At 43.5% G+C, this 23,650-nt stretch overlaps 1 protein-coding gene across 1 annotated transcript in view; it reads right to left on the bottom strand.

Moving 5' to 3' along the window:
* Positions 1-23,650, bottom strand: part of Adgra3 (adhesion G protein-coupled receptor A3) — a 103,532-nt gene that overhangs the window by 27,447 nt on the left and 52,435 nt on the right. The window contains exons 8-12 of the mRNA XM_039092758.2: positions 21,112-21,276; positions 18,209-18,410; positions 16,647-16,802; positions 8,991-9,152; positions 6,472-6,675 (exon numbers count right to left, since the gene is read on the bottom strand). Of these exons, the coding sequence (XP_038948686.1) occupies positions 6,472-6,675; positions 8,991-9,152; positions 16,647-16,802; positions 18,209-18,410; positions 21,112-21,276 (889 nt within the window). The remainder of the gene's footprint in view (positions 1-6,471; positions 6,676-8,990; positions 9,153-16,646; positions 16,803-18,208; positions 18,411-21,111; positions 21,277-23,650) is intronic.

Here is a 23,650-nt window from a genome sequence, read left to right as displayed (position 1 = left end):
ATTTAAGTGCTCTGCTTACAATGCGGGCACAGCAGATACCAGACAATAATCTGTTGGGTGTTATTTGAGAAATTTTACATATTACTTTTAAATTAAAGATGTCATGTATATATGTGTCAGAATTACTAAGGAAAACCATGCAAAAGCTCCCATTATTCTTACAAATATGAAAGAAATCCCTCCTCTCGGAGCCGTGGAGAGGAGGGAGAAAGAGCGTAAGGGTCAGAGGGGATGAAGGACGCTGGGAGACCAAGGCCCTGTAAATGAAGTGAACAAAGCACACCGGAACGCAGACTGAAGCAGACGGTACAGCAGCAAAGTGTTGTGAGTGGCCCCCTCATGCTTGGGAGACAGGGTAACACTGCTCCATTTCCTTCAACTTGTGTCTCAACTTCCGAACATGCCCAGTGGACTCTCAGTGGACGGACAGAGGGCACAGAAGCTGCAGAGCTGTGAGTACACCTGACGGGTCTGCGGCGCCTGACGGGTCTGCTACCGGCCTTCTGAGTATTTATCATAGCTATGAGCTTAGTGCTTTTATGGACTCCTGAGTGTGAGAGCAAGTGGATCTCTGACTCCTCTGCTTGTTTTTAGGGCTTTTCTCTTTGATATGAAAATATATACATGTCTTGTAAATGTATAAGAAGGTACCTAAAGATAAAAACCAAACCACCTTTCAACTAATAGTTCATAATCCTACATAATAGACATCTAATCAAGCTTAGAACTACAAAATTCATAAAATAGTCTCACCAAAGAACTGAAAATTATTGGAAAGTAAGCAGAGTTCTCTAGAAGAGTATTAGTAATGATAAGCCAAATTGATTTTTGTGGTTCAAGAACACAGGGCAGCCTGTTGTTGGTCTGGACTTTCCGGCATACTGGAAGCCAGAGGGAAAAACAGTGGGTAAAGACAAAGGAAGAGAGCCTCCAGCCATCCTAACTCAGGCTTACATGCCAAATTGATTATTAAAATGTCAGAACTTCCACTCACCATGTAAAAGTTTGAAATTAAAAAAAAATTCTAATCATAAGCTTGTAAAACTAATCAAAACCAATAAAGGAAAAGCTCATAGTAAGAGCTACAGACCCACGGCCTTATATAGTCAGGGCTTCTAAAGGTCCTTCAGAGCCCAGGAAAGAATTACCGAATAATTACGGTTCCATGGGATGAGAGAAGGAGCCCCGGGTGCTGATGAGATGAACTGCAGCTGCATCGCCAATGTCCACAATCACAGTAAGAAAGTAAAATGTGCGCTTCTTCCTTTAGAAGAAGTTGCTCACCACTGACAGGAAGGCTGCAAATCTAATTCTAGAAACCACTGAAGAACACGTAATTTGCTACATTCCTCATGACTATACCTTTATCTGCTGGCCTGGAGGCAGGAAGCAGTTTATAATTTCAATTAATCATATGTGGGCTTTAAGATGGTGTGGATTACAGCAATGAGCAAGATACACACACATAGGAATCCCGGCTAATAAGTGGGAAACTTCTCTCAAGGAGCTGTGAGACCTGCAAGACTATGGCTTCTAGTGATCGTGTTGGAAGGGGGCGGGCCTTGCTGGGGACAGCAGCAAAGTGTTGTGAGTGGCCCCCTCATGCTTGGGAGACAGGGTAACACTGCTCCATTTCCTTCAACTTGTGTCTCAACTTCCGAACATGCCCAGTGGACTCTCAGTGGACGGACAGAGGGCACAGAAGCTGCAGAGCTGTGAGTACGCTGCAGTGGGAGGACAGCGGTCAGGGTCCAGGAAGGTCCAGAAGTGAACAAAGTCCAGAGCCAGATGTTCTAACATCTGTAGTTTTGTTTCGTATCAATTTTAATACAAATAGGTAAAACATGAACACATATGAAAGGCATGTTGTCGTGGCCTTTCAGTGTCTTCCATGACAAACTATTAAAAGAAGCACATACACATTAACTCCAATCGGAAAGCACTTTGGATAGACATCGGCATCTTACGATGTAATATGTCCTTCCTCCATAAGGAATATTCAAATTTTAAACAATACTTTTAACTTTTATAAAATTCTAACGGTAAAGTCAGGATGAGATAAAAGCTACTGAATTCAAAACAACAAAATACCAATTTATTTACTCAGACAACTGTAAAAAGGTGGCATGTCCTAAGGTATTTTCTTATCCATAACTAGACATTTAACTATCTCTGGCTTATCTACTTGCCATAGATAATGAGGGTGGGGTGCTTTTAGGATTGATTTGACTGATTTTCTTTGTTAAGAACGTTTAACTGTTAATTTTAAACAGTTTTTAAAGATTAGGTTATTTTGTGTTTGGCCCCATGTGGTCACCAAAGACACCAAGTCCTTGCTGTCAATATTCATAATTTAGACGAGAGAGATCACAGTTATGCCCATTGCCACAACCAAGGAAGAATGAAGCTAACCCTGAGAAAGCACTGTTGTAAATGTCAGCATAGGGTCTCCTTTCATCTTACGTTTGGTATCATTTCAGGAGCCCCCACCAATAGCATGGAACTGACGTCTGAGAGTCAGAGACACTGGTCTCTCTCTGTTTACACAGCTGGGGAATAGGGAAGGAGGACACAAGGAATGCAGGCTACCTGTGTAGCTGCAGAGAGCATAGTCAGTCACATCACGTGACCTTGGAGAGCCAATGCACCATCAGAAGACTTGCAACACCTCCAGCAAGTGCACAAAGCACCTTGGGATTAACAGTGACTAATTCTGTGAAGAAGGAAAAGCAGCAGCAGTCTGCACAGACGCCAGAGGGAGAGATCAGCAGAGTGTCTTCCAAACCAGGAAGAGCTACACACACTTGAGAAAGGGCAGGAATCAAGGTAGGAAGAATAAAGGCACTTAATGACTGGCATGGGAAATGATGAGCTTCAGCTGGGATAAAGCCCCAGGTGTCTGCGGTCAGAGACGTATGGGATGTTCAAGGATAACTGGTTTCTAGTCAGTTATAAATGGCTGACTCTTAGTTACTCAAAACACTAGCTGACTGCTCACACCCTTGGCAGTTCACTGGCAGTGCACTCTGCTGTATTAGAGGGGCATCCCTAGATTATGTATCAATAGCAAAAGGAATCGCTGGGGAAGGAAACATCAGAACAGTTTTGCACGCAGTACATAGGAGTGAATTTGGGCACCTGCAACTCTTACCGTGGATCCTACGGAGGCCAGGCTTCAGAATCAATCTGTGGAAGCTGACCTGCCTCACATGATCCTTGTACCCTCTACACACAACCATGACAACAGTGGGCACTGAGGAGAAACCAAGGACCCAAGCGTAGGGTATGAGAGGACTGACCAGATAGTGTTGGCTAAGACTTACTAGAGGTGACATATGCACTGGGTCTTATCATGTAACTAAAGGAACTAGGGAAGTGGGGAAGAGCATAAATTCCAGTAAAAGGGCTAGCATGTGCCTGGACAAGTGTGAAAGACAAACCAAGGCAAGTCTGCTATCATTAGTCAGAGAGGAGAAGCAATGACAAGGGATGTGGGACAAGAGAGCTCAGGGCAGATGCCCAAGCCAATGGCAGACTCTTCCACAGACTTGCTGTCCTTACAAGAGGCACAAAAGATCAACTTTGCATCAGGGTAGACTTGGGGATGACACTATGTAGACATCGTAGCATCAACAGCAGCTACTCACTATGGAAAGATCTTCACAGCGCTCCAATGGAAACCCTCAGGGTCAGTGCGCACTCAAGGGCTGGAGCAGCAGGTACATGGCAGGAGGGGATTTCAGTGCTGCAGGAACTACCAGGTTAACGATGGTGCGTGCGCGCATCCAGCAGTCAACAGCCCAGGTAAAGAAAGCATTTTAAGGAATGGCCTCAAGACAGAGGTTGAACAGGAATGTGCAATGGCTTGGCAAATGCAGGCAGCTCCTAAAACATAGCATGACTTCTTTACTTATGAATTTTGACAAAGGAACACACTCAGCAAAAAACACCCTTTGACCTTTGGTTCTCCCTAGGCTGACAATTGGCAGTGTCACACTCTCTTATAATACTGGGCAGCAGCGGCAGCAGCAAGCACAGGTCCCCGCTGGCCATGAGGACGTCAAGATTCCACAGCATCACGTGCTGTTCAGCTAGAAAATACAGGATCTCAAGTACATCCCCTATATTCTCAACGGCATATTTGCAACCAAAACTTGTTCTAAAGGATGAGGCTATACTACAAGCCAGGAAAATCTGCATGGGAAAGTATGGATCTGGCTAGGGTGACAGCATGCAAAGATGCACAAAAGCAAACCCAAATATGCAAGGAGCCAGAAGCCAGATACCTTCTGCTCTGTAAAGGTGCCTTTCATACAAGCTCAACTCAGGTGTTAATGTGTGCCCACACTGAAGAGGGGTGCAGTGAATGATCGGATGCAGTAGTTCAAGTAATCTAGGCTGCATATTTCTGATTACACACAGACGGAACAAACATTCCCAGCTTTGATTTTTAAGGGTTAGGAAAGTCCCCCATTAGTGACAGAGCTGAAGTTCATCTGCTCCTACTGACATCCAACATCTAACTGCATGGTGAAGAACATGTTCCTCCCAACCCTGCCTCACCATGACCATCCAGGGACAATGACAGAGTGCCTTGTTCCCTAGCCATGGGATGATCTTAAAAGGAGAAGAGTCTAAGGTGTAGCTCCCGGAGTGTTCAAGAGATGCCCTCACTGTTAGCTGAGAGTGTACTCCTGACACAGAGGAAGCCTGTGAAACCCAGGAAGAGTACGGTGACATCACTTCCGTCCCTTTCTACCAACTATAATCCATCAATCTCAAGTCCTCCTCAGAAACACATGCCTATCTCAAATGCGCTCAGCATGCTGCTCTCTCTGCTTCACTTTACAGAGTATTTTTTGCCAAGAAAGGTACAGGAAGGCAAGCCAAGCTGAACTACAGGTGGTGACTGTGGTATCTTGTGCTCTCACCCGGCCAAGAGTAGCAGATCGATCTGGCCAATTCGCCAAGGCATGGCATCATCAGATGTTCTCGCCCACTCCAGACTGTCTTAGTGGCTACTGTATTCCTACACTCAGCATTCTTGGCTGTCCTTATGAAGGGCATCAGGGTAAACTATGAGGAAATACAGGAGTTATCCATCCTCTGAGTGGACACATATTAGGCACCTTGAGAATGTCAAAGCACTTCTGTGATCAATTATTTGGTAGGCTCCTTCTATTGAGAAGCCACAGAGAACATGAGAGAGCTAAGTGAAAGGCAGGCAAGTGGGGCTGCCATTCTGTTTCCAGTGCTTTGTTTCAATGTAGCTGAGACAAACTCTGAAAGTGTGCAAATAAGCTTTGTTTTCTTCATTGCTCAAAGACAGTAACAATAACGATACTTTTGAAAATATATAATGCAAATTTTGGACTTTTTAAAAGAACATGTCACATATTGACATTTCCAAAAATAAGAACATATATCAAGGCTGATTTCTGTAGACACTGTAGGCACATTGTCAAAAGCCATAATAATTCTAAGGCTCATGAAAATGCTTTAAAGCCTTAAAAATCAAAAGTAGAAAACTTTTATATAAAAGGAAATATTTTGATAAATATTAATATATCAGCCTTTATACCATGGCAATCAGAGAAACAGTAGATTTAAGTGGAGAAAGTTAGTATGAAGGCAAAACGTGTGTGACCTATGAAGTCCCCATGGTCTACCTCTGTCAGAGTCTCCTTTAAAACAGCAGCATAATATCCCAAAGCTTCTCACCAACCCCTTTCAAAATACCTACATGAAAAAACAACAAAACAAAAGGCCCAGCTATTGGCAGCATTGCTGAGGAAGAGACCCCTCCCTTTTGCCAGCTGCAGTTGGGAGAGCTGGCCCTGATGAGGTCTTGAGAGAGCACGAGAGCTGGCCCTGGATATAGGGTTGTAGGTGAGCTGGCCCCAAGGGCATGAGTGTCAAAGAGCCAGTGGGCCGAACAACTCAGATACCTCTCAGGCCCTGATCCAAAGCTTTGAGTTGGCTCACACCAACATCTACCCAACTGAGGAACTGCTGGAGAGCATGAAAGTACCTATCCTACAGATCCACAACTACAGGATCTTTACGACATAAGGCAACAAGAGGATATCCAACAGGAGTCCCAGTGAGATTCCAATATTCACAGAGTGGCAGAATCCAGAGGCCTCATACAGACCAACAAGTCATTGCAACGAACATTTGTAAACAAAGAAGTATGGACAGAGGGTATACTGTGGCACACACTATAACACACTGTAGCAGCCACGGTGAAAATTTTTTTCCTCTGCTAAGCGGGAGGTTACAAGGCTATGAGGGAGGAGGATGAGTATGAGGGGAGGGAAGAGAAGTAGTATTGGAGTGCACATTATGACATTCACAAAGAAGCAATAAAAAGTGTAAAACACACACACTTTAGCAAGATTTCTGTGTAAAGTTAGACTGTATTCAAATGTGAGGGGAGGTAACTTTAAGTGAGCAGTGAAGACAGCACACCTTCAGGGCCAGGCTGGAGAAGGTGCTGGAAACATTGCACTTGAAGCTGAGCTGCTTGTCCAGGTTCCCGTCTGGGTCCCTTCGCCCATAGTCAGAAAGACCTGTGCGGTCGGAGGCAGCCACTTTCTGGAACACGGAGCAGGTCATCCCTGTGAAGCCAGCAGCCTTGATGACATAAGCTTCCAGAGCAATATTGGGCGAATACTGCAAAAGTCAAGCAAACCAGAGTTATGAGAGCTTTAGCATGTGGAGTGAGACAGCAGGCACTGTGGCTCAGAGTAGAGCATTTGCTTAGCACACACGAGGCACCGAGTGTGAACCTCAGCACTACAGATAAAAAGAAATAATAAAAATAATTTGAAAAATACCTTACAGCTAATAAACTAAAATATGAAGGTTTTAACTCACACAATGAGCTGTGAAAACAATCTGTAGCAACCCCCACCCCCAACGCCGATGCACAGAATGACTGCAGAAAGAAGAGGATGGAGTCCTGGTAACGCTCAGCCTACCCACACTGTCTCTTCATGTGGAGAGCAAGCAGGCTGTCTGCACTGAATTCAAAGAAAAAACCAAAAATCTGCAGACTCATTCTAAAGTTGATTTTTCCCCCTAAAAAACTAAGGCAGATGCTGATCCAAATGGCAGAAAATAAACTGAGTTAAGTAGTAAATTAGGTCAGGATAATTGCCTAAAACAGATGGCACCTGCCGACACTGTAGCTTTAAAGGAATTCAAAGGTGACCTGAACTTAGGGGACCACGCTAAGATGTACAACCTGTCAATACACAAACCACCATGTCTGTATGATGTACAACCTGTCAATACACAAACCACCATGTCTGTACCCTGGAGAACCCCCAGCATGCCTCCCATTCACAACCCATGCCAGGAAAGGCACAGGAAGAGAAAAGGGGACAGTTTCACTTTCAAACCTGCCAAAGTGGCAGGATTAACTGTGCGTCTAACGAAACCGTGGTCACTCGCCTTGCTGGGAGGACGATTATATACGCATTAGCTTTGGCTTCACACAGTAACCCTGTAAAATCAGCATTAATTACACATATAAACTAATAACATATACTCCAAATAACTGCTGGTAACAATGCACAAAAATCCAGTAGAGTTTCTGAAATTTCACATCAACCACAATTGGTGGATGGAATTTCCCCGAGGAATAAGAAAGCTGTCCTTCTGGAGAAGCCCTTGTCTTCATATTCTCATACACCATCTTGACTTGTTCTACCAACCCCCACCCTCACCCTTTCCTTGGTTTACTTCCTCCAGGCTCAGATAGCCGTAGTCAACCATCATCTTAAAGTACTAGGTAGAAATTTCCAGCTATAATACTCATAAATATCTTTCCTCACTGTTAGAATTGTTCCACGCTACCATTGGTGTTATATCAATCTCTTATTGTGCCTGATTTATAAGCTGGGCTTAGCAGGTATGAACACAGAGGATAAAATGGCATATGCAGGGCTCTTGACTACCCATGGCTTCAGGCATGCACTGGGGTCTTAGAATGTTTTACCAGGAATAAGGAAGGCAGCTGTGTAAGCAGATGTGTAACTCTTGGAGCCTGTTTTACATGCAGAAATGGCCTTCACTCATGTGCCATCACTTTTATGATGCCCTTCTATGGCAGAAGGACCTGGGAGGTACAGCTAAGTAATAAGGAAGGCTGTAAGACGGGACCAGGTGTAAACAGCTGGGGAGGCTATTGAAGACAAGTTGGCCTCAAGTCAGGCCCTGCATCCAAGAGCAAAACTGCCATGAACCTAGCGGTGAGACAACAGCTACATTATGCCTCTAATTACATAATTATTTGGGGACAGAATTCTAACCTTAATTGAGCTAACTGTACAATAATGCACAGGATGATCAAAACGGCTTCAGGAACCATAGAACACTCAACTTCCCTGGAATAGTCAGGAGCTGAAAACCATTAATCAGATCACAGAACGATAGCTAAGGGAATAAGACATTTATTTATCACATTTTTAGAACAAATATAAGCAGTACACAAAAAAATTTACAAGTTCAACTTAGCATGAGCATAATTTAATGCTATTTAACTAGAGGTTATTATACTGTACTAACTGCTTCCAAATGTTGGAGGGCAGCCCAGCCCTTTAGGATGGAGCCCGAGGCAAGCTATCAGACATTCTCCTGCAACATCCTTGGCGCTCAGAACTGAGAATTACCTTGGATGGACAGTGGGTGGCATGCCAGGAGAGCCATACAAATAGTTCTTATTTTTGTTGTAGAATTCACTTCAGTGAATTAGACAGTGACAGCCATTCAAATTACATAATACAAACGTATTTCCCAGTTTCTGAGAAAACAGATTACTCAGAAGCAAAATTAACTTCTCAAATGGTTTCAGAGAAAGACATTCTGTGCTTATCAGCAGTAGCAGAGACAGTGACACCATGAGAGGGTAGAGACGAGGCCTTTCTAGGTTGGAGTGGCCATATGCAAATCCTCCTGCGGGCCTATGACGATGCTGTACTTACTGTGGAGTACACGTGAGCCCCACTGGCCAGGCGATGTGTGGCAATGCGCTGCAGACACTGGACAATTCGGCTGCAGGCCTTTGCCTCCCTCTGTGCCAGCCACAGCACCCGCTCATCAGCCAACATGATGTTGCTTGCCACATCAACCATCACATCACCAAGCTACAGGACAGACCAGAGAGGAGAGAAAGATGTTAAAAGCCAAGGCAAGCTGCTGAACAGACTCAAAATAAAAACTTAAAATGAAAAAAAAAGTTTTAAAGGATGAGATTGGCTTCTGTATAGATCTGATGTATGAAAACAGTACGTGTTTCTCATGAAAACCCTTGGATAGGAACAGCATGCTCAATTATGGCCATTTGGTAATATTTAGCTCCAAACAGTACTTAAGTAGCCACTACATCACTGGTGACAAGACTGCTGTGTATCATCTCAGAGGAAAAGAAAAGCAATTAGATTAATTAAGGAGGAGAATGTGACACACTGTCAGAGACAGACTTCAGTTCATCACCTAGAAAACCATTATGAACACTTTATGTGCATCAGACTAAACTCCTATTAATTACACACACTACCTACACTATCTCTTCCATCTCCTGGAGTATTCAAAATACCAATCACCTTCACCACCCCCCAGTACCCAAAGTGTACTGTGTACATGTGTGATTTCCCCACTGTGAAGGAACACCCTCCATTCTTCACAAGTCAAAGAGTGCCAGAGTGCCCAAAGCCATGTAACGACTGACCCTAGGAGGCGCTCCTCCCTCTCCTCTGCTCCTTGCATCTACTCGGCTCTCACTTGTTCAATTGCACTTTATAGGTACCAGCATGAGGCAGTAGCAGGAACAGATCACTGACTTCCTGGTTACTGCAGTCAAGTTACCACAGGAAATACACTCAGCAGCCTGTTTGCTAAAGAGACCCACCCACCTCAAGGGAGTTCGGAACAGCATCAGATGTTCATGAAGAGAGATCCTGGCAGAGGAAACGAGAAAAAAAAGCATTCCAGAGGCTGGAGCAGAGCTTTGCAAGCCAGCTTGTTCTCACACCACAAGGCAAGCATCAGTGGCGTTAAGCTGCAATGCCAAGCCAGAAAGCCAGCAAATGGCTTTGGATCATCCCAGAAGAGCCCAGCTAAGGCCCTCAACACTGTTCTGCATCCAATACTCTGTACAAGAAGTATGAATAAGACGGCTGTGGAGGGTTAGGGAGAAGTCCAGTCTACCCTACCATGGTCCACTTAGAAGACAAGTCAAAGGAAAAGCACCAGATGCTCACTCTATGACCATGGCAGAGCAATCTCAGAGGGTGGGTGAATACCAGCACTCTGGATGACCGGCCAGACAGGCCCCTCTCTGACCCAGAGGGAGGGAACTACAGTCCAGTGCCTTCTGCACATTTAAGTGCCAGCAACAAATATCAGGCTCCCAAAACCAAGCCTCACACACAGCAAGAACGAAAACGATGCTGGCCTTTTTCATTATTTTACTAGTTACTTGGGGGGAAAGGTAAAGATAAATAACCATTTTGGTCCCTGAAGCAGGCCTGCTTTCTAAAACAGAAGGCTTTGTATTGGCCAGAGCCATATGAGGGCACCTCGTTCTTCAGATTTTCTCTGCAGAGTTAACTGGCAGAGTAAAGAAACCTGATGAGGACCCCTAGACTTATCATTTTGGAGGCTCATCTTGGATTTCTTTTGGGGGTCACCTCTATAAGATGCTACTTCACATATGACAAGTTCTCCAAACATACCATCAGCAAATGGCTGTCTGCATCACCATCATTCACATTGGCACGGTTCTATTCCGGCCCCTTAATAGACAGACTTCCTGTTAGGCAGACAGATAGGAAGGGGGACCATGGCTAGGTAATAAAGGGGGTGAATTTCCAAGATGGCCAGCTTCTTCTTCAATGTCTGACTGGAGACAAAAGCCTGGCAACTCAAAGTTCTTGTATGCTTTTGTGTCCCACCAGCAGACTCCCCGCTGAAGACCAAGCTCAAGGACTGCTCACGATCTGTCGTGAAATAGTTGTGGGCCAATCGGCTTAACTTTCTTCACATCTTACATTAGGAGAAAAACTCTTCAGAGGCCCTACAGAAAAGACTGGACTTTTCAGCTTCTGAGTTCTCCCCCTTGTTTCTCAGGGTGCCTGCTGCATGTGTGTTTCTTCAACCACAATACGAGACTTCCTTCGGATGGTAGGAAAGGAGGTGGGGGCACTTTGTATATCTGTTTTTAAATATGAGGGCTTAATGCCTGTTATCTATCACAAACCTGGGTCTAACTATTAAAAAGTCCCTAACTTTGTACTGCACAGAACATCAAAGCTTCATTCCGACTTTAATTCCCTATAGTCAGGAGACTAAAATGTATTTCCATATATACCTTAGTATCTGTGCAAGACTAGCCAAACTGCCAATAGCTATCAATGGTCATTTAATTCGTGGGTCAATGTTCACTAGTGGTGCTCACTTACATAATCACTAAATAAACACTGACCGACTGTGGCTCGCTATGCTGAGCCGTGGAAATGGAGCACTGGAAGAATCACACATGCTCCACTTTCCAGCTTATAGCACAGAAAGAAAACAACCTTGGAATTCTCATTTGAAAATGTGATTCCCACTGAAATCACTGCCATGACAGACTTATCAGGGTAAAAATGTGACAGAGAATGATGACATATAATCAAAACATTCCATTTCCACTGACTCCCACGCTCCTCCCGCGTTCCTCCAAGCATGAAGCAGTATCGGGGTCAACTGACAGAACAGTTAAGAGGAACTGGGCAGGCACAGTGGTTACAAGCCAGACATGTGGAAGGCGGAACTGGAGGACTCTTTGTGTCCAAAAGCTGGGAAGACCAACTTGGGCAGCAGTGAGACCTCCTGTCAAATAAGGAGGAAGAGTAAGAAGAGGAGGAAGTGGAAAGGAGGAGAGGAGGGAAGAGGAAATGAAGAGCGGAGGGCAGGCACAAGAGAAAGGAACAAGAACAAGAGAAAGATGAGTAACTGGAGAAAAAGGAGGGGAAGGCAAACAGGCGGAAGAAAAGGAGGGAGGGGAGAGAAAGGCAAAAACAGGGGAAAGGATAGGAAAGGATAGGAAAGCCATGGCTAATCTGTACAATGTCACTCATTTAACGTCATAAAAAACATGGGCCACCCATATCCTACACTTTCCTACTAACAGGTACTGCGCTGGTAAGGACCCTTATTTCTGAGTATAGAAGATGGCTACAGACTCCTACACCATTTTCTGTACCTGCCAATCAGATCAATCAGACATTTACAAAAATGAACTAATGAACTCCATCCTTACATGCAAATTGAGAATGGCTGGAATAATGTGTTTTATGTTCTACCATTCTGGTTTGCTGTTACTTCAGGATTTTATGCAAAAAATTTAACAGGCAGTGTGATGAAGCCCTCAGACACGCTCAGTGACCATCTGAATTGAATTGCTTTGGTTATGAAAACTTCAGAGATAAAATACACAAAAGCCCTGATTGCACTAAGGCAAAGCCACAAATATGAGCTACTACAGAATAGCATGATTTTAATGAAATGGGCTTTATATTTTATTTTTTACAGAATTAAGCACACGAACTTTCTGAGGATCTGACAGTGAAGCCTGACAGTCATGTCACCACTCCTGAAGCCCTATGGTTATGACGTGAACCAAACACTCTGACCTCCAGGTCATGCCAGGATCTGAAAGAAGCTAATCACTTATATAAAGGAAAGAATGACCCACATAGTAGAAGTCACAAAGCAGCTCTGAGAAGTTCTTTTTGATCTCACACACACACACACACACACACACACACACACACACACACACACACACACACACCCTGATTCTTCTTCTGATCCTTTCATGACTCTGGCGCCCTACAAAGTAGAACCCTAGAAAACCCATGCTTAACATAGGCCATAGTTCCATCCTACTTTTCTTTCTTATACCTGTATGTGGGCTTTCAGGATTATTTTCTGATCTACTGGAGCTTCCCCACAACTATGACAGATTCTGAATTCTTTGCATAACTGAGTCACAGAAGCATGGGGTATTTTGTGACTATCTGCTAAAGGAAATATTCTGGTGACAAATCCCTTTCCTGAGTTCTTAGCCATTCAGCATGGAAGGATGAGAAAAATGGCTCATTGTCCGCTAAAGCAGTCATTCTCGTTGGCTCTCTATCTCCTGCAGATAATGTGCGTACAGGCTCCAACTTGGGTTTCCAGGTTTAGCACCGGGCTCCATCACCCAATGAACCAGCCCTAAAAAAGTTCTTTTTGTTTGGAAAAATTATGTAAAACACAGCAAGTAAAGTCAGCTCTTAAATACTCCATTGCTGAGGGAGGGGAGGAGGCTGGGTGGGGAGAGGTGGGAGAGAAAACTAAACCCACAGGCTATATAAATAAGATTGAGGACTGAAAATCCTCCCAGTTAGGTGAGAAGATGAGACAGGAGCTAACAATAACATTTTCAACACTCCAATAAAATGTTCACAGGCGCCTAATCCCAAAGGGAAAAAATTTAAATGAACAATATAATGTAAAAAAAGGAGACTCGGCAGCCCCTCTCAGAGACTCTGCTGAAGAAATCTTGCAGCAGATTCCCTGAACCCATCCTAGGGTAACAGACTCACGCACAGGCGGAGACAAGGAGAGCCATCTGTGTTAGGAACACAGCAGGTGACTTCTTCAGGAGGCTCACACTACCAAGCACTGGGTCTTAGAAAAGCTTAGTGAGCAAAGCGTGGCAAGTACGACTAGGTGAAAGAGCTGGGAAACACTGGAAACAAAGGTAACCAGAAGCACCAGCATGGACGGCTACATTACTATAGTGTATGTGCACAAATACAAATGGGTAGATAGAATGCACAAAAATGTGCTGAGTGAACCCACAGGGGCCCTTTGTTCACACAGTAAACTGAAGCGCAGAAAAGGACTTGAAGGCAAAACCAATCCTGCTGTTCACGAACCTCTTTCTCATCAGACACATTAAGTATTGGCTTCATAAGAAAACCTCCTCCAGTAAATACAGAGGACACATTTATCCCCAGACAGGGAAATTTGGCTGCCTTTTTATGGCCACTAAATCCACCTTTTAGGTCTGTCCTGGTGGTGTCTCTCAGTAGCCATGCTCCTGGTTTAAAGTGGCTGAACTCAACCTTGGTTTTCAGAACAACAGCAATCTGTGAGCTGTGTACAGAAGCATGGGCCACAGCCATGCACAGGCCTGGCAGGACGCACTTGAGAAGGCGTTTAATACTGTCATATCTTATGTATCTGCATCTCAGGCCATCTTATCATAATTTAATGCAGTGGTAATTAACTTAAAGCACAGTCCTTAAATCCCATGATTTCTACTTATTACCCTAATAACCAGTGAAAGGCAAAGCCCGCAGTTCCCAAAGGACTGTACAGGATGGTGTTTCCAAGTCACAGGGAATCAGTGTATACTTCCAGGATTCAATCATGAAGCCTATTTTTCCTTTGATTTTTGATAGGTTGACATCAATTCTTTTTGATGAAAACTGTAAACTTTACTGTATTAACCAGAAAGAGACAAAAACACCCGCCAATGAAATGTTCAGAAAACTACCTGAAGCCCTGAGTAGTTCTTAGATCGGGCTGGAGATCAGAAGGCAGGAGGCCGTGGGTCAGACCCACAATGCTGTCCAATAATAAAGACATCCATTCCGAGATGGGAACCTTCAGAATCCCATAAAAGGAGACCCAGGCTTGGAAATTACTGTGCCACACTGTTTCTCCTCAGTTCCTTTACTCCTGTATAGAAACTCTGTAAGCTAAACAGAACCAATACCATCCTAGTTTTAGAAGTGAAAAAAGCCCATGATAACCATTAGGTCATAACCCAAGAAGACACTGTCAGCCAAGACAGGGAAGCAGGCACCAGAAGCACCAGGCACTGTTACTCAGCTCACAGCGCCACCCTGCTCATTGTGTTGTGCTTTAATTTTTTTAAAGTTGTATTTATTATTGTCACTCTTGTGTCCTCTGTCCATGTGTGACTCCAGGTGAGTGCATGCCCTAGGGCGTGTGTGTTTGTAGGCAGCGGACAGTGTTCAGGAATTGCTTCTCTCTCCTTCTACCTTAAGTTCTGTTATCAATCGGGCTTGCACTGGCAGCATTTTTACCTGCTGGGCCATCTCGCCAGCCTCCACACTGCCCTTTATAAGCTGAGAACTGAAAAGCAGTTCTTCACATCCAACTGCAGCACAGACATTACAATGTTTCAGAGCTCACATTCCAAATGTCACTGTAATTATTCCGATAACTCGAAGCACTCCACTTTCTGAGAGCAATAGCAATCGTGTGGGCAGCTACCCTGTGATTATCAGCAACAACGGAGGGTAACAGCACCCGTCAAATCCAAACAGTTTCTCCCAGGGCTAACAAAGCTTCCCAGGGGAAGTGGTTGCTGCCAACAGCCTGGGACAGTTTATCTGAAAACCAGGGTCCGTGAGTTCAGACCACAGCACTGAAAAGTCTCACTGTCCCTCAAAGTTGCCTATTACCCAAGTTCCATTTATATACACATACCATTTTCCCTCCTTCATTAACTACACCCTATCAAGTACACGCCAACTGCAGGAGGGCTGCAGTTACCAAGTCGCTAGCAACATGCAAGACTGCAATATTCTAAAAAAGGGAAGAAAATCCTTGGTTAAATGATGTAGACAAAGAGGGCATATTATTTATCTAAAACACTACCAGCAATGAATCTGTGGTGTTTAGCTAGGAAGTCCCCAGTGGTACAAGATAGGACATGGCTGAGAGCAAACAGCGCACTACAGAACATACTTCCGGGTCCTTTGTGATGACTCCCACGATCTGTGTTCAGTTCAGCCTAACTGAACACTGATACACTACTTCACTTTAACTGGCTTCAGTGTGTACTTGACTGCCTTTAAACCCATCTCAGTTAAGTGGTTATATCATAGGAGAAACAGTGTACAAAGTTCTTAAAGAGCTCAAAAACCACAGCTTAAATGAACATTACTTACCTTTGCCTCAAAACTTAAATATTTTTCTTTTATTTGCTGCTCTGAAATCTGGAGGTATGACTGCCCTCTAAAAATGACACGTTGACAAACATCACAGTTTTAACATCACTATTTAAATACATATCTTCTCAAAAATCATGACTTCTTTTATTGGACACAGAAATTGAACACGTCTATAGGTACCATGACGTTTCATATAGGTATATGTAAGTTCCTCAGAGACTCTCATTTCTGTTATATAATGAAATATATATGACAGGGAGGTTTAAAACACTGTCCAGGTGACTAAAACAGTGAGAGGGGCACAAGCCTGTGTAGACAATGGGACTCCCAGAGGCTACCAGAAACAGGGTGGAGGCTGCTTCTTCCCTGTACCTCCCTCTGCGATACAGAGCTCCTCGGAGTTCAGAAACTAACAGCTCATCACCATCTCCCAGATACACAGGTCCCTATCACTACTGGTGCATAAGCTTTGCAATGACAAGTTTGGAAATCAAAAAGGTGTATGAAGTCCAAATACGGAAAGCATAAACCAGTTTTAAAAATAAGCACTCCACTCTATCCCATTAGAGGCCACCATTGGCTGACATTTACACTGCAAGTCTGAATTTAGGAACTTACCTCTTTTGATTTTTCCTCTTTGGTAAATCTTCCAAACTTTTCTATCATTTCAGCCACAAATATAACATCCATTTTGTCCGAGAAGTTGGCAGCCTCTACTGTGTAAGCCAGCAGCTGCCGAGCCGTAGCTACCGCATTCGTAAGATTGAGGGGCATCTATTGAGAAAGGCAGTCCAAAAGGACTATTAATGCTGACACTGTTAACCCACTCACCACATCTACTGAGAGTTAAAACCAATTATCAAATAGTCTTTCAAATTCAAGAGTTAGATTTTGTTGTGAATGCTTCACTCCTTCTTTAAATGAGGAAAAAGAATACCCTTGGCTGGGAAGGGAGAGGCAAAGATTAAAACAGAGACTGAAGGAACACCCATTCAGAGCCTGCCCCACAGGTGGCCCATATATATACAGCCACCCAATTGGACAAGATGGATGAAGCAAAGAAGTGCAGACCGACAGGAGCCGGATGTAGATCACTCCTGAGAGACACAGCCAGAATACAGCAAATACAGAGGCGAATGCCAGCAGCAAACCACTGAACTGAGAATAGGTCCCCCGTTGAAGGGATCAGAGAAAGAACTGGAAGAGCTTGAAGGGGCTCGAGACCCCAAAAGTACAACAATGTCAAGCAACCAGAGCTTCCAGGGCCTAAGCCACTACCTAAATACTATACATGGACTGACCCTGGACTCTGACCCCATAGGTAGCAATGAATATCCTAGTAAGAGCACCAGTGGAAGGGGAAGCCCTGGGTCCTGCTAAGACTGAACCCCCAGTGAACTAGACTATGGGGGGAGGGCGGCAATGGGGGGAGGGTTGGGAGGGGGACACCCATAAGGAAGGGGAGGGGGGAGGGGGATGTTTGCCCGGAAACCGGGAAAGGGAATAACACTTGAAATGTATATAAGAAATACTCAATAAAAAAAAAAAAAAGAGTTAGATTTTGTTAAAAAATATACTGCGGGAGGGGAGGATAAATTAAACTGAGAAAGAAACAAAGGAATGCTTAAAGACACATGGGAAAACACAGAGCTCTATCTATGCTTTGTTTAACCAAATTCTATACAGAATCTCTCCCAGTTATTGAGGAAAAGCAGGTCCCAGTTCTCTAGCTGAGAGAGGTGGACACACCCCTCACTGCCCAAAGGGACACACACCCCTTACTTACTTAGTACTATCTCTATGCCTATGTTTTTAATTTACTGACACTGTGACAGCAACAACTGCCATAGAAGAGTTAAGCTGGAACTGAGGAATAGAGAAACTGCTAAAACAGACCCCACATTGGGAGAGGGAAGGTTAATAACAGTTCACAGAAGCAACAACAATGAGAGTCAGCAGAGAATTCGCAGGGATTGCTTCTGATAAAGGGGTTATGAAGATATACAGTCAGAATCCCAGATAAATCTGAGACTCCGGCTGGTCCAGCAGTAACAGAAAAAGATAGGGCCTCACAGAGCAGAGATATAAAGGAATTTTCATCCCACACTTACTCTTATCTGGCATGTAAAAATACCATATTTCGTGCTTAACGTAAGTGAATTAGAATGTCCTATAGTTACCTGATTGAACATATACAGAACTCTAGTGACATCATTTGCATACTGGCACCGAGAATAATCATCATCTGCCCAAAAGCCACCTCTGTCACATCTGCGCCATGCCTTCCTTTCATCCTGTGTGTTTCCAGGATAGACCCCACTGCTGTGGCTGTTCCGGGTACACTGGAGATATGCTGTGATGCCTGCCAGTGTTCTGGGCCACCTATACAGGTAGAAACAAAACAGTCTAAGAAAGCCCAGAATGGCAGGGGCTAGTAAAAAGGCAAGAATTAGGACATGAATATGATCACAGAGAAAACACTCTCTCTCTCTCTCTCTCTCTCTCTCTCTCTCTCTCTCTGTCTCTGTCTCTGTCTCTGTCTCTCTCTCTCTCTCTCTCTCACACACACACACACACACACACACACACACAAACTTAAGACAAAAAAAAAGTTACAATGGGTCTATGGAGGATGCATTTATCCAGTCTCTCATCTGAGAATATTTTGATAGCATAATGTAATAATTTTTCAAAAATAAGGATCTAAAATCTAAATGCTGCTATGAATGTTCAAGGAAATTATATGAACCCCATGACAAGTGAAAACTGGTGTTATGAATCAGATTATTTTTCTGTTTAATAAGTGTTATTGTATCTTTGGCATTATACAACAAGTAGGAAGTAGGACACAAGAGAAGGTCCTTGCTCAATAAAGACAGAACTTGGTCTTTTGTACAAGTATGGCTAGGAAATTTGACAAGTAAAAATGCTACAGCAGGTCCTTCAGTGCCATCCTGAAAAACCTGTTTGCACAACTGACCTCCTCAGTGGCTGTGGGAACTGGGGTAAGGGTGGGGTGGGGGTGGTAGCTGCCTGTTACTGTAACCAGCTGTGCCTATCCTGCAGGATTAGCTGAAGACCAGCTTCCCTTCTGCAGTCTGAGGGAGGTCTGGGGAGAACCCAAAGGACCAGAGAGAATCTAGCACTCAGCATCACTTAACAGCAGCCGTGGGTACTGTGGCTCTGAGGAGTTCTCCTTGGCAGAAACCTGCGTGAAGGCTGTTGTCTGCTGTTTTCATTCTACTGGAGAAGTGACTGTGTGTGAAGCTTACTCATGGATTCCTCCAGAACCTGACTATGTCATTTACCTTTGAGCTCCAATTATGTGTACTCGACAGCACCATCAGTGTTCAGTGTAATTTATCAGTGAGGAGTTACTGGACCAGGAGTCACTCAGACCTGCTGATGTTGCACATCACCCCTCAGAGCTGGGAGAAACCTTTGGTATGTGAACTCTATTTCTCTAAAATCAAAAATGAGGTTGTGCATACTTAATACAACCTATAACTGATGCATGGCAGTGGGGCTGCTGAGGCAGTCATACCAAAACAGAAACCATAATCAAAACCTACGTAAACAAACCGAGCCACCCCAACCCAAACACCACTAACGCAGCAGTGCTTTTCATACTGCAACACCTTACGGAGCGTCAGAAGATAAGCGATCCACTGCAATCAATTAAACACATAAAACACTCCAAACTGAACAGAGACAAAAACCCAACCTAAGTGGAAAGCATTATTATTACCTCATAAAAGATGTTGAATGTCACAAAATTAACAAATGCTGCACATTATGTTCTGAAGTACTCGGTGTAAGCATCATGTTCAATGTACATGAAAGTCACAGTGGCAATGATGAATGACGAATTACACACACACACACACACACACACACACACACCCCTTAGGAAGGCAGAAAAAAACAGAAATGTAGAATATATTGATCGAAAGACATAACCACTGCAGTATTCCACAGATTGGAAAGACGAACACTAACACTAACAAGTCCTTCTTACTCTGAAACTATTGGGGCTACAGCCAAGAGGTAACAATAGCCCCCCGCCCACCAGAAACAATGCAAACTTAGTATTAAATATAGATTTTAAGAAGCAATGTTATTTCTTTTGCTTACACTAAAAACTCATTATTAAAAACCTCTAAACACTAGGATAGGGTAATTTATCTGGAAAGATGAGTAACAACTCTCACAGTAAGAAAGAAAGCCTCAGGGAAAGCTGTCAACGCTACAGGCCCGAAACTTTCCGGGTCTCAACTGCTTCTGCAGCGTTTCCAATGGCCCCGGAACCTACCCGGTCCCAGCAACTGTTTCAAGCTATGAAACCACGTTCCTTCTTAAATTCCTCCTCACTCACTTGTAATAATTATTGAATGGGGGCAGAAAGGTAGGTCTGTGTCTCCCCTGATGATGTGTTATATGACTAAATGGCTTAAGACCAAACACCTGGGTGATGGTGGTGGTGCACACCTTTAGTCCCCGCACTGATCCCGGCAGGTGGGTCCCTGTGAGTTTGAGGCCATCCAGGTGCATGCCCCTTTCAGGGTTCATCATAAAGATTATTGGAAAAAAATACGACAGTCTCATCAACCTGTCAGAAGCTGACTCCCGAATGCAGGAGTCTGTGACACTTGTAACAAGCCATCCAATAAGGTGAAGGGAGAGAGCAAGAGCGGATGGGACCAAGATACACTGCATGCACGTAGGAAAATTTTATAAGGACTTTTTTCCCCCAAAATGATTATCCTTCCAGAGGGTCCTTAATAGTTAGCAAAAAAAAAAAAGTTCAAGTATCATTTTTTTCCATAAATAATTCTAAAATTATCACTGCAAAGAATATTCCTTAGACATATACCTATATATGAGTATCCATTTGTGTGTATATGGACACACACACGCACGCGCACGCACATACACACTCTCACACACACTCACACACACACACACACACACACACACACACACACACAGAGTTTTGTTACTGAAGTTGAAAGACCAATTATGTGTCTTTGAAAATACAAAGCTTTAGGAAAATAGTCTTTCTAGTATTTTCCATGTCACCAACCTGAAATCACCTTTGTTGTTCACAACCCTCTCCGGTGGACAGTATTGGGCAGAGCTTTCTAGTACCACAATATCAACAGTTCTTGTATTATTCCCACGTTTGGTCTGAATATGACAGCCCCAATTTCCAGTAGACCCGGCTTGAATGTTAGAAATGGTCAGGGCACTGCACAAAAAACAGGGGGAAAAAACACTTTAGAGGGTGAGAAACAACTGGGATCCTGAAGATGGAGAGCCAAGAGAGGGGCAGGAACAGAGTGCAATGCTTTGTAACACACAGGCATTCCTGAAGCACGGTAAGGCACAGAACCCACAGCGCAGAAGTGCAAACATTCCTGTAAGTCGCACCATTTCAAAGACTGAACAGAATAGTCACGAGGAAAGGTCAATTAGGAAGTGATTTGAAAAAAAAAAAGCACTGAAGAAGACAAGGCGGAGAAATGGCTCAGTGGTTAAGGGCAGTTGGTTCTCTTAAAGCAGAACAAGGCTCAATTCTCAGCAACCCACGTAGGAGCTCACAAAGGATCTGTACCTCCCATTTCAGGGCATCTACTGACCTCTTCTGGTCAAAGGTACTGCATGCACATGATGACCATAATACATGCTCACATATGAAAGCAAATAGTGTTTAATGGGAAATACTTCGTGGAGAAAACTTATAATAAAAATGAGGGTAGGGGAGGTCAGTGGGCAAAGGTGCTTGCCAGGCAGGGTGACTTTAATTTGACTCCTAGAACTGACATGTGGCGAGAATCAACTCCTGCCTTAAAGTCCTCCAAACTCCACATGTACAATGTGGCATTCATGCAAAAATACACATATACATTCTGAATAAATGTAAATCCCAGGAATGATTAGTAAATGACCAATTAATGACTCCCAAAGAAGTTTCTATGTGGAACTATGTTTCCCCTTAGACCTGTATCTCTCTACATAATGGTCAATAAATCTCATTCTCAAAATGAAATTATAATTCCCTAATCTAAAAACTATTAATTAAAGAGCAAGTGTCAAAACCTTCAATTAACCTCTATTCCTCTATATGATTCACTGTACTTTGTTGTTATGTAGACACAAATGATAAGAAATAATTAGACATAAAGCATGTATCATCTTAATTAACTTATCAAGTTATGTCTGGAAGTGAACACACATTTGTCTGCTCTCCTAAATCACCGAGGGCTAATATCCGAATAGAGGCTCTGAGGCACTGTCACATTGTGAATCATCAAAGAAAACGAATATTAGCTTCCCGAAATTAAATAAGTCAAGAGCTACAATAAATATTTTAATGATAAAGTACATTAAAAGGGAAATTCTTTATTCAATAACCATTAACTCTACAGATCTCTATGTTATGTGGCTATAATGAGCTAGGATGAAGCATAGAGAGATTATGGTGATGAAAACCATATATAATCCAGGTTGTAAACCCAGCTCAAGAGCTTTACTACTATGGGCCACACATCTACATATCTATATCTATATCTATCTATCTATCTATCTATGTATATGTAGTTCCGACTAGTAAGATATATTTCAAAACTGAGGTGGGGTTGGGGATTTAGCTCAGTGGTAGAGCGCTTGCCTAGGAAGCGCAAGGCCCTGGGTTCGGTCCCCAGCTCTGGAAAAAAAAAAAAAAAGAACCAAAAAAACTGAGGTAGTCGTTGTGGTACACACCTCAAATCCCAGCATGGCCAAGGCTGAGGCAAGAAGACCAGGAGGTCAGCCTAAGCTCAGAAGCAAAAACCTACATACCCCGTGTAGTAATTTGTGCTAACAAATTCCTAGCCTAGCCATTTGAAAGATACAGTTAAAACAAAATAGAATTAAAAACAAGAAAAAATTAACACTATTTCTAAATAAACAATTATTCCACTTGGGAGGTAACTGCCTGCTGGCTGCTAACAAATCTGACAGCTCGGACTCTGACAGAATCTGCTTGGGCAGAGGACAGCGCCCTCCTCCATACTACCCTGACACAATACTTGACCACTACACACTAAATAAAGTCCCACATTTCAAAGCATAGTGCCATCGAGAGATATGACATGTTTTGATGGGGACACTGTACTAGTAGCTAGCAGTCACATGGTGTCTAACCAATGCCAGTGCTTCTGAGGATTATTCTGTGTGTGCCCCAGTATAGGTGGCACCCTTCTGTAACCATGGCTCTTCATACACTAGGCCAACTGTTCCTGTGGATAACTTTTAACAATGTTTTCAATGTCTAAAAGCATCCACTGGACTAAAAGTCTCAGGAATCGTCCAGCAGCAGGTCTCGAGACTTAAGGAGATTCCAGAAGAAAGAAACAGCCTGAATTTCATCTTCTAAGAACACCTTGAGCATGGAGTCTTACAGATGAAGGATGACTGACATCAGGAGACCTATCGGGAATCAATAAGCTTCAACCTCACCCACATCAACAGCCATGTGCTTCCTCTCTCTACATATTCTGGGGTGAACTCTGGGGACTGGGCGCTCCATCTTCATATGAAAGACTGTCATGTCAGTCAAGTGTTTCTAACAAGAAAATCGT

This window comes from Rattus norvegicus, chromosome 14 (assembly GCF_036323735.1).
Source record: "Rattus norvegicus strain BN/NHsdMcwi chromosome 14, GRCr8, whole genome shotgun sequence".
Taxonomy (NCBI): Eukaryota; Metazoa; Chordata; class Mammalia; order Rodentia; family Muridae; genus Rattus; species Rattus norvegicus.
The sequence above is the reverse complement of the archived record's forward strand: the minus strand, read 5'-3'. Positions and strand labels throughout refer to the sequence as shown.